Here is a 12,036-nt window from a genome sequence, read left to right as displayed (position 1 = left end):
TGCGTTGACAAACACCACATTAAAACTGGGACCAAACTTCCCAGGGATCCAGAATCCACACTTCTTGACTACTTTATGAAGACATAAGTCTCATGCACCTCCCTGAGTTCAGCGTGATTGACAGGTGGATTAGCCAATCATCGACATGCATGGTCCGTCCATATCAAAATAAATGTGGCTGCTTCAGAGGAAAAATGAGAGGACAAAATATCACAGGGGGCTGAAAAACACAGTTGATTTCTGCAGAGTCAATGAGCAAAGAACAAAACTCTGAGAGAAATGTCAGTTTGTTTGTAAATGATGAGACCAATGACTTTGACTTTGTTTCACATGCCTCACTGAAATAAACAAATCTGATTTGAAGGCTGTGTTTGGTTCTGGCTTCAGACTCAATGGAGGGTGTGGGGACCAGACTGACATCTCTTTGTATAAGAAATACAGACAGATATCAGTGTGGATTTGCCACGTAAGAACTAAACATGGACAAGGCCAGGGCTGAACCAAGACTGAACCAAGACTGAACCAAGACTGAACCATGTCTACATTAGGACTAAGTCTGGTCTCATCCCCGGTCTTCCCCCTGGTCTTATCAGAACTCTATATTTCTGTTGTTCTTCTTCAGTTCATGGCTGATCAGAGGTATGATCAGGACTTAACCTGGATTAGACCATGTCTAGATAAGGTTTATGTATTGGGTCTTATCCCTGGTCTAACTGTAGTTTCTCTTTAGTTCACGGCCGAGTGGAGTCATGACGGAGGAGCGATGCCCGCAACTAGTGGACTACTTCGTGGTGGCCGGGCTGGACCCGCGCGGGCCCTGGCAACCCCTGGAGGAGGAGGGCAGAGGTGCAGGGGGAGGGAGGGGGGTGGACCCTGTCACAGACCTGGTGGTGATCGCCCGCGGGCTGGGAGAGGGAGTGCCCGAAGGCTTCACCTGCATTGAGCGGACACTAGGGGGCCACTCTGCCGAGCTGAGCGCTGGGCTCATAAACAACCCTCATCTATTCCTCTGCTACAGACGTGGCCATGACAAACCGCCAATACTCGACCTGGGGTGAGACACGCTACAGATCCAACTTATAAAACTCTATCAGACCATATATCAATCTATCTGCAAACTACATCCTTGACCTGGGGTGAGCTTTATAAGTGGTACAACAAAACAATATATATTAATACAGGCCAGGTAATTCCCTCTGCTCCCAGAATGCTAACACCAGTGCTGTTGATGGGACTTCTATCTATTAGAACGTATAAGGCCACAGGGTAATATAAAAGGAAGTGCTACAGTTTTATGTTGAAAATCAGACTCTGTTTTTATTATCATCATGATATCGGACTTGGTATTGAGTAGTGTGATCGAGTGTGTTCCTTACTATTGAAATCAAGTTTGAAATTTTAATATTTGGACAACACTAGTTCATACCTGTTCTTTTGTCTCATGCTCTAGAAATGTACTCCATACACGCTTTAATTGCCAGGGAATTGACCATTAATAAATAAATACATAAATATAAAATGCATTTGTCTGATCCCTTCGGTGTCCCTGTGCTGTACTCCTGCAGGATTCTGTATGAGGGGAAAGAGGCTCTAAGGCCAGGCTGGTTTGTGATCGAGACCACACCTTATAGTCGTTCAGCGTCTCTGAGCTCTGGAGGTCCCACTGCTCATCGCGTCTTCATCACCTACAGACGAGCGCTGGACTGCAGCCAGGGCCTCCATGCTCTGGGGGTCACAGACATCGCCCTGCTTCTGCCCGCCAAAGGAGAGAGCGCCCCACACACCTTCTCACGCGTCGACAAGAACCTCAACACCGGCATGGTTTGTGTCAGATGCTCTGTCACCATCCCCCTTGGTGTTAGATGCCCTTTCTTCCACATGTGTATCCCTATGTGTCAAATGCCCTTTCTTCCTCTTATATCTCGGTGTGCCAGATTTACTCTCATGTTATGTTTGGATAAACCAAATGTACAGATTCTGACTTGCTGGTCATGTCTCTACAGTTTGGTCCAGCCTTGTTCCTGTGCTACAAACGTGCCGTGGCTAAAGCTAATGCCCTGGTGTACGAGGCCAGTGAGTATCAGCCCTCCTCTCTCGCCCAACCCCCCCACTTCTCTCTCTTTCTGTTCTTACTCTCTCTCCTCTTATTTCAGACTTGATCAGCTCTTCACTCCTCTCTCTTCTCTCATCACTCTTTTTCTGTCCTCTCCACAGACCTGATCAGCCAGTACCCCCCCCCCCCCCCCCCCCAGGACTTAGACTCATTCGTCTGATTTTTCTGCTCTCCTCTCCACAGACCTGATTCCTCGCTCCTCCCCTCTTCACAGACCTGATGCTTCTCTCTGCTCTCCTCTCCATAGTCCTGATGTCTCTCTCTACTCTCCCTTCCACAGACCTGATCTGTCTCTACTTTCCTCTCCCCACACATGAAGCCTCTCTCTGCTCCCCTCTCCACAGACCTGATCAGTCGGTACCCCTCTGAGGACCTAGACTCGTTTGCTCTCCCTGAGTCGGTGCCAGTCTTCTGTCTCCCAATGGGTGTCACCGTCGAGAGTTGGCCCCAGAACTCAAAGTACCAGCTGCCCGTGTTCTCCACATTTGTGCTCACCTCGGCCTCAGGGGACAAGGTAGTGCAAATATTTCTACTACTTCAAATACTACTGATACTACTCTTGCTACAATAACTATTACCTCCGGGAACAAGCTATTGCAAATACATTACTATTTTGATGTCATATTTACTTACTGTATTTTCCGCACTATAAGGCGCATCGGAATATAAGGCACACCTTCAATGAATGGCCTATTTTAAAACAGTTTTCATATATAGGGCGCACCGCATTATAAGGCGCATAGAATATAAACTACTGTAGTAGCTGGGGTTGTGTTATGCATCCATGAGATGGAGCTGCGCTAAAGGGAATGTCAACAAAACAGTCAGTCAAACTTTATTAATAGAATATAAAAAAAAAACGTTCTGAAAACTTTGTTCACTCACAAAACAAGTTAATGCATTCACAATATAGTAACTCTCGAAATAGTGCAAAGCAATAACAATAACTCAACGTTGTTCAAATGTTAATGTCCATATTCACAATATCTCCAGCCTTGTTTAGTTGTAAACATGTGAAAGGAACACACAAAGCTCACTTTTTCAGTTCATTCCTCATTCACAAATCCGTCAAATTCTTCCTCTTCAGTGTCTGAGTTGAACAGTTGGGTGAGCTTGGCATTCAAAGTGCCCGATTCCGTCTCGTCAAAATCGCCATTATCCGTGTCGCTGCTGTTGTCTGGCAGTTCAGTGACAATTCCTGCCTTCGTGAAAGCTCAGACCTCAGTTGAGACTGATATATCAGCCCAGGCATCCGCAGTGCATTGGCAGATTGTGGCGTCCCCGTTATTACTGCTATTACTTCGGCGATGCCTCCTGACTACGGGTGTCATAATTGACCAATATTGATCCATATATAAGGTGCATCGGATTATAAGGTGCACTGTGGGTTTTTGAGAAAATTAAAGGCTTTAAGGTGCGCCTTGTACTGCGGAAAACACTGTAATATGGACATAGTACTTACATTGGATTAAATCAGATAAATGGTCACATTTTTATATAGCGCTTTTCCACCGTCAAGGCACTCAAAGCACTTTACAAGGAGCCACTCAATCTTTCACACACAGGGGCGAGGTGGATTAAGCGTCTTGCCCAAGGACACAACAACGTCAATCACACCACGGACCTATGGATCAGACCACTCTAGCAATGATGTTCATGTCAAGAGTGGGATTTGAACCGCAAACCTTTGGATCAGTGGACAAACTGTATCAATTGAGCTACTGTTGCCCAGATGCAGAGTTTAAAGTGTTACAACACAAATCCTCATTTTCAGCACTTTTGCAATGGAGACCTGTACTACTTTTTTTTTTTTTTTTTTACTACAGTCACTACTCCTACTAATACTACTGCTTCTGGTCCTCTGCCTGATTTGGGCACTGCCCACCAAGCCGAAGCTCGGTGGTTCAATCCTAACTCTGACAAGTTTTAAGCAAGACACTATGAATTGTATGAATGTATATGTGAGTGTTGGTGATGGTTGGAAAAAACATATTGGGCGTATTGGTCCCCCAACTTTAAGGTCGGAGCATCAATTTCCGCTTGGACCAAGTTCTGTTGTTGTGGCCTTAGGCAAAACACTTGACCCGCATTGCCTAGTATGAACGTGTGTGTGTGAGTGGTTTTGGTGGGAGAGGTGCCGATTGGCAGCCTCAATTCTGTCAGTCTGCCCAGGGCAGTTGTTGCTGCAATAGTACCTCACTACCACCCAGTCCCCACCCTACTGTACTTATTAGTACTAGTATTATAATTAAGATTTATACCGTCTTTATATCATAATAATTATCCTGGTGCCCAGATTTGTGGTTTAGCCCTTTATTCATACTTATGCTCCAAATGTTATCTTCCCATCATGTAAAGTGATTGTGTTCTAAGCTGGCCCACACTCATGTTCATGTTTCTATCCTTACAGGTTTATGGTGCGGCGATTGAGTTCTACGAGTCGTTCCCTTGTGAGCTCCTGTCCGAGCAGCAGTGTGTGCGGCTGGGTCTGCTCAGTGTGGTCGACCGCCGCCCTGTGTCGGGCCGAACACTCCACGTCAAGAAGTCCATCTGCGTCCTCTCCCACTGGCCCTTCTTCTCAGTCTTCCAGAAGTTTCTAACATTTGTTTATCGCTACTCCATTTCTGGACCTCATGTACTTCCTATAGAGAAGTGAGTACTATGAATACTACTAATACTACCACCGCTACTTCATCTCCCGACCTCATGTACTGCCAATAAAATTACTACTACTACTATTACTACTATTACTACAGCTACTCCAACTCCAGGTCCCATGTACTGCTTATAAAGAAGTGAGTACAACGAATGCCAATGCTACTACTACTACCACCGCTAGTCCACCTCCAGGCACCATGTACTGCCTATAGAGAAATGCGCACTGCTCATACTACTACTACAACTCTAGAACCTCATGTGCTGCCTATAGGGAAGTGAGTACTACTTCTACTCTGCTGTTGTGTTCTTAGGCAAGACACTTCAGCTACATTGCCTAGCATGAATGTGGTGTGTGAGTGTTGGTGGTGTGACGGGCCAATGACTCAGATTAGCAGCCTCACTTCGATTGCTCTGTCCCAGGGCAGGTGTGGCTACAATAGAGTGTGTAGTGAATGAATCATGACTACAGTGTAGTGAGAGGTTTTAACAAGCCTTTAAAGCTACTACCACTACTTCTGAAGTGAGTGCTACTAACATTACTATAAGTACTATGACAAGTACTGCTACTCCATCTTTGTTCCCCATGTACTGCTCGTGAATCAATACTTCACTGCCAATACTACTACTATTACTCCAAGACTAAAGATGAAAGGACCAAAGCCAAGACTAAAGATAAATTATTTTTTTTGGTCACAGACACATCTCCAGCTTTATGCACAACGTCCCTTTCCCCTCCCCCCAGAGGCCGCGCATTCTCGTCCAGGTAAGAGCTCAGAACAACCACAAAACACGCACTCTCTCCTCTCACAGGGGTCTGACACAGTAGCACTATAACACTAGTCTACATGTATACGACCAGTCAAAGGTTGAACACATTTTCTTCCTTTATTTCCATGATTAGTTACATTGAAGGCATCAGAACTATAGAACTATGAATGACACATATAGAAAGTAGCAAACAAAAAGAACTCAAAATAACTACAAACTGTTTTTTTAATTTTTTAAAAGGCTAAGGATTTGCAGTGCTGTCAATAAAACAAAGGATGGATGCTCTGAGGATGTAAATGACTGAAGGAGAGGGTGTGTCCAAACGTTTTACTGGCCATTTAATATCGAGATAAACAATAATATTCAAACTACGTTATGCCACTGACACAATATAAACATCGCAGTGTAAGCCCAGTAAACTATTTTTAAATGAGTAGTGTCATTAAAAGGCCTGAACTGTAAAAAATACATAATAGAATGAAGCAGTTATTAGTTATAGAAGTGTAAGGCTCAGCCCTCTACTGCTCTAAACGTACAATATTACAAAAAATATTAATTATTTTCTCACTTTTGCAAAGAAACTGTACACACCATGCATTGAGCCCCAAAATATATTGTTCCATCTGTCATTTATTTAACGATAATGATGGTGACAGGCCTCCTCCTCACAGTAACAAGAAACACAAATGTCTTGAGTTTGTCTGAACTGTAAACATGTTTTTATGTCATAGCTGTCACCGTACGATAACCTTCTTCTATGCCAGCCCGTGTCCTCTCCTCTGCCCCTCAGGTCAGTGCCACACTCTACACCTGCTCTGAGCATAATTACAATACCACTATCATCATCATCACCATTCATGTGACAGTCTGCAGGCGAGAAAATTTAGACCTCCAGAATGTTTTACTCCTCGTCTATGTAATGGTTTGCGTCTGTTTTTTTTTACTCCATCTAATGAACGATTTGGGAAAAACATTTCTGTTTTAATAATGGGATTCTCTTCAGAGTTCACATTTTAAACACGTACAGAAGAATGGACAAAAGGACTCTGAAATCTGAACTGACAAACTAATAGAAGAGTCACATTTCAGAACATGTTTGTACAGATCTAAACTACAGGGTTAAAAGGTTTTAAGCTGAATAAAAAAATTCACCCTATGTGATTTGCTGATTGCATCCATTCAAATGAATATTTTGATTCAGTTGGGATTAATCATGCAGCCCTAGGCCTGGTTCACATTCTACAATTTGATGGTCATAATTTCAGATGGAGGACAGGGGTGTATGTAACTCTATGGAAGATTCACTGTTTTTGAAAGAAATTTCCAGACTTATTGTAGTTGACCATTGCTTAGCTGTAAACAGCCACACTGAGCTATGGGTATGAAAGTTTTCTTATGCTGAAGAATAAGGAGATGTAAAAAACTTTATGTCCATTTAATAGGACAAATCATAATCTCCAACCCCAACAGGTAGAAAATGTGTGAACCTGAAGTAGCTTTTGTAAATACTTTGGCCTGCTTTGAACGCATTTTTTCAATTATACTTTTATACATGTTTTGTTTTTTTAATTCAGTTATTTATGCTTTTAACCATAATTGCATGAAATCACAAAATCATATTTACAGTTACTTTCTTCTGAGCATATAGCACTGTCGTAACGGGTGAGTGTAGCAGACCAAAGGATGCAGACTCGGGGAATATTTACAGGATTTATTGTAGAAAATGACAAGTACAACCAGTGGGTGTCGTAGTCTTGTAGTATTTTTTCTATTCCTGTTTTTGTTTCTTTCTCAGCGGTGCCAGTTTCCTGAAGCTCCTACAGAATTTAGGCCCTGAGCACTGCTGCTGCCTCCTAGTGGCCACTTTGACTGAACACAAGCTGCTGCTCCACTCTCTGAGGCCGGACGTGTTAACCTCAGTGAGCGAAGCCCTCGTCTCTGTGAGTACCACACATCACAGCGTAACCATGGAGACTGTAACCCAACCGTCTAACTCTATATAACTCATGGGTTTCTCCATTCAAAAGATGTAGGCCTGTTAAGCATGATGTCACTTCCGGGTCCAAACTGTTTGAAAACAATGAGCATGTTTACAGTTTTAAAAATAGATTGCAGTCATTTAATGCTAACAAGACTAAAAGTGTGTCAGAAAGTGTATAGGTCAGGTTGAAGTAAATACGCTAAGCTAGCCTTAGGGGTGAAAGTTTGTGAGATGTACACACTGGTAATCTTATTTATGCTCGACTGTTACTACATTGTTTATATATTTGATACAATTTGTGCTTAAATAGCGACTAAAAACTATACTTTTTTCAAAGTTTTGTGATGTACGCTGCCTGGCCAAAAAAAAAAGTCGCCACCTGGACTTAACTAAGAAAATAGGTACGAGCGTCCTTAGTTGGTCAGGTCTAGATTCAACAATAGTCTGTGTTCAAAGAATGCGATCAGCTGACTACCTGAATATATTGAATGACCAGGTTATTCCGTCAATGGATTTTTTTCTCCCCTGATGGCACGGGCATATTCCAAGATGCCAATGCTAGGATTCATCGGGCTCAAATTGTGAAAGAGTGGTTCAGGAGCATGAGACATAATTTTCACACATGGATTGTCCACCACAAAGTCCAGACCTTAACTCCACTGAGAATCTTTGGGATGTGCTGGAGAAGGCTTTGTGCAGCAGTCAGACTCTACCATCATCAATACAAGATCTTGGTGAAAAATCAGTGCAACACTGGATGAAATAAATTTTGTGACATTGCAGAAGCTTATCAAAACAATGCCAGAGCGAATGTGTGCCATAATCAAAGCTAAAGATGGTCCAACCAAATATTAGGGTGTGTCCCTTTTTTTTTTTGGTCAGGCATTGCAACAACTGTTGTGCTGTCTCACTCTCACACTCTCACACTCTCACACTCTCACACTCTCACACTCTCACACTCTCTCTCTCTCACACACTCTCTCTCTCATTCTCTCATTCTCTCATGTTTCTCTCATGTCTCTCCCCTTCTCTGTTCCAGATGTTGTTTCCTCTGCGTTGGCTCTGTCCCTACATTCCCCTGTGCCCACTGCAGATGTCGGATGTGCTGCTAGCGCCGATGCCTTTCATCGTGGGGGTGCACTCCAGTTACTTTGACCTCCACGACCCCCCTTCAGAGGTCATCTGTGTCGACCTGGACACCAACACCATCTTCCAGTCAGTGCCTACCTCCTGTTAGCCCTCATGCTTACTGTTAGATATTCTCCTATTGTGAATGTTCTGCCCTTTTCAGGTGTGAGGACAAGAAGCCGCTGTCCTGGAAGTCTCTCCCGAGGAAACAGGGAAAGATGCTGTTTAACACCCTTAGCCAACTGCACAAGACCCTGGAGAAGAGTGAGTCAGAAGCACCTAACCAACATGCGTCCACTAACATGCACCCATCAACAAGCACCCATCAACATATGTCCACGAACAAATACCCACCAACACTGCAGTCATGTTTCACCTTCTGTTTGGTCCTGATGGCTGTATCTCACCAGAGATATTATATATACCTGTAATTAATTATTATTATTATATATAATGTCTTTCAAGATGCCCAAACCACTTTACAGCATTATTCATTCACTCTACACTTGGTAGTGGCAAGCTATTGTTGTAGCCACAGCTGATCCTAGAACAGACTGGCAGAAGCAAGGCCGCCAGTCTCCACCATTGGATCCTCTTACCACCAACACTCACACACTGCATTCACACCAGCTTTTCTCAAGATCTTGTTTACTTGTTTATGTTCCAAATAGGGCACAATATCAAAGCTTGCACTGGGGCCTCAAGACCTCATGGAGACACAGGGAGGTCATCTGACACACAGGGACATAAGCTTACTTGAAGAACAGCAGCCTTTGTTAATTGAAACCATGTACATTTTAACTTTGATTTTTCTTCATTTGAACAAACCTAAAACAAGTGGAGTAAGCTTACTGTCTAACACATGTTTTTAAAAGATTAAAACTAAATGAAAATGTTTGTCTTGAGCAGTGATGCAAAACTGTGGATATTTTAGTCTTTAGTTTAAACCAATCCCTTAAAGGTGACCTGACTGTGTTTGTGTGTGCAGTTTGCTCCCCGGGCCAGGAGGAGGCAACTCTGGAGTTCCTGCTCACAGACTACGATCAGATTTACCGTCGTCAGAAGCAGTTGGAGCTGGAGATTCAGGAAGCGTTTCTGCGTTTCATGAGTTTACTCTTGAAGGGATACAGAAGCTACCTGCTACCCATCACACAGGCCCCCTCTGATACCACTACTGACTGCAGCAACCTCTTCAACCTCCAAGGTGTGCTCTACTAAACTCTACTGTGGTGTGACCTGCTTCAGTCTTGGTTCAAACCTGGTTTAGTCCTGGTTTGGTCCTGGTTTAGTCCTGAATTAGATCTTGTATAATCCTGGTTCAGACCTGGTGTAGACCTGTTTTAAACCTGGTTTAGTCCCTGTTCAGTCCTGGTTTTGTCCTGGGTTAGACCTGGTTCAGACTTATTTTAGACCTGGTTCAGACCTGGTTTAGTCTTGGTTCAGACCTGGTTCAGTCCTGGCTCAGACTTACTGAAGACCTACTTAAGACCTAGATTAGTCCTTGTTTTGTCACTGTTTAGTCCTGAGTTAACTCGTGTATAGTCCCGGTTTAGACTTGGTTCAGACCTGGTGCAGACCTGTTCCAGTCCTGTTTCAGTTCTAGTTCAGACCCGGTTCAGGGCCGATTCAGACCTGTTTTAGACCTGGTTCAGACCTCATTTAGACCCAGTTTAACTCTGTTGGTCCTGTAAGTTTTCTGAAGTTCAGACCTGGTTTAGACCTGTTTCTGTCCTGATTCAGTCCTGGGTTAGTCCTGGTTTATTCCTGGTTCAGGCCTGGTTTAGGCTTAGTCCTTACTTAAGAGATTAGTCCTTGTTTTGTCACTGTTTAGTCCAGACCTGGTTTAGACCTATTTCAGTCCTGGTTCAGTCTTGGTTCAGATCTGGTTCTGACCTGGTTCTGACCTGGTTCTGACCTGGTTCTGACCTGGTTTTGACCTGGTTTTGACCTAATTTAAATCTGGTTTAGACCTGGTCAGACCTGGTTTAACTCTGTATTGTCCTGTAGGTTTCTTGAAGTCCAGAGATCGCACTCAACAGAAGTTTTACACTCAGCTCACTCGCACGCAGATGTTCACTCAGTTCATTGAGGAGTGCTCCTTCGTCAGTGACCGCCACGCCTGCCTTGAGTTCTTTGACGAGTGTGTGCAGAAGGTCAGTGTTGGTTTAGATCCTGGTTTAGATCCTGGTTTAGACCCTGGTTTAGACCATGGGTTTAGACCATGGTTTAGGCCCTGGTTTAGACCCTGGTTTAGACCATGGTTTAGGCCCTGGTTTAGACCATGGTTTAGGCCCTGGTTTAGACCCTGGTTCAGACCCTGGTTCAGTTCTGGCTCAATCCTGGTCCTGGTTCAGTCCTGGGTCAGTCCTGATTTTGTCCTGGTTTAGTCCTAGTTTAGTCCTGGTTCAGTCCTGGTTTTGTCCTGGTTTTAGTCCTGGTTTTAGTCCTGGTTTTAGTCCTGGTTTTAGTCCTGGTTTTAGTCCTGGTTTTAGTCCTGGTTTAGTCCTGGTTCAGTCCTGGTTTAGTCCTGATTTAGTCCTGTTCAGTCCTACTTTAGTCTCGGTTTTGCTCTCTCTTAGGTGGATGTGGAGCACCCAGAGGAAGTGTGTCTTGTGGACCTGGAGGAGTCTCTCTGTGGAGAGCACACAGTTTTCATCATGCCACCAGAGGAGCCCCAGGAGGCTGATGGGTCAGAGACTCCTGCCCCCTACAGGTTAGTCCCATATAGCCCAGAGTGTCCTGCCACTTACAGGTCAGTCCCATATCGCCCAGTGTCCTGCCCCCTGGAGGTTAGTCCCACATCGCTCAGTGTCCTGCCCCCTACAGGTCAGTCCACTGTTTCAGAAACAGGCCAGTACATAGCCAATAGAGGGCAGTGGGTAGATCGTTATCCAGTGGTTGTTGTTGCTTTTCTCCCCACACACTCCCACCTCGTGACCTCACCAGGTGGCTGTACTTTTCTGTGGTGTTTTTTCTGATATTCATTTTTCTTGTCGGTTTCAGTTACGAGACTTTCCCATCTTTGAAGATGGAGCTGTTCGACCGACCTCAGGATCTGATCAAGGTCCAGACCAAAGGAAGCCCCGCCCCCAGTAGCCCCGCGCCTCGCAGGACAAAACAGGTAAGTCCCCACACTGGTAATCACCAAACAGGTAACGCTAGCATTAGGTACTAGGGCTGAACCCTTTGGGAACAATATCTAATTGCGATTTTTCTGATGAGCATTATGATCTGACAGACTAATACAAGAATTACTTTTCAAAACATGTTTGTACAGATCAAAACTACAGGGTTAGCAGTTTTATGCAGGACAAAACAGAAGATTTTGTTGTTTATGGATGAAATTATGATACTCCAAAAGCTTTTGCGGTTTGTTAATTGTGTCTAT

The 12,036-nt window shown here is 44.1% G+C and overlaps 1 protein-coding gene across 1 annotated transcript in view; it reads left to right on the top strand.

Moving 5' to 3' along the window:
• The window catches only part of LOC117384032 (DENN domain-containing protein 4B-like), a 45,885-nt gene that overhangs the window by 7,787 nt on the left and 26,062 nt on the right, over positions 1–12,036 (top strand). The window contains exons 2-15 of the mRNA XM_055227924.1: positions 731–1,054; positions 1,566–1,821; positions 2,004–2,073; positions 2,458–2,627; positions 4,524–4,765; positions 5,468–5,534; positions 6,271–6,329; positions 7,335–7,479; positions 8,560–8,735; positions 8,812–8,912; positions 9,637–9,852; positions 10,656–10,801; positions 11,228–11,361; positions 11,652–11,769. Coding sequence (XP_055083899.1) covers positions 750–1,054; positions 1,566–1,821; positions 2,004–2,073; positions 2,458–2,627; positions 4,524–4,765; positions 5,468–5,534; positions 6,271–6,329; positions 7,335–7,479; positions 8,560–8,735; positions 8,812–8,912; positions 9,637–9,852; positions 10,656–10,801; positions 11,228–11,361; positions 11,652–11,769 — 2,205 coding nt within the window. The 5' untranslated portion in view covers positions 731–749. The remainder of the gene's footprint in view (positions 1–730; positions 1,055–1,565; positions 1,822–2,003; positions 2,074–2,457; positions 2,628–4,523; positions 4,766–5,467; positions 5,535–6,270; positions 6,330–7,334; positions 7,480–8,559; positions 8,736–8,811; positions 8,913–9,636; positions 9,853–10,655; positions 10,802–11,227; positions 11,362–11,651; positions 11,770–12,036) is intronic.

Source organism: Periophthalmus magnuspinnatus, chromosome 16 (assembly GCF_009829125.3).
Source record: "Periophthalmus magnuspinnatus isolate fPerMag1 chromosome 16, fPerMag1.2.pri, whole genome shotgun sequence".
Taxonomy (NCBI): domain Eukaryota; kingdom Metazoa; phylum Chordata; class Actinopteri; order Gobiiformes; family Gobiidae; genus Periophthalmus; species Periophthalmus magnuspinnatus.
This window is presented reverse-complemented; position numbering and strand designations above follow the sequence as displayed.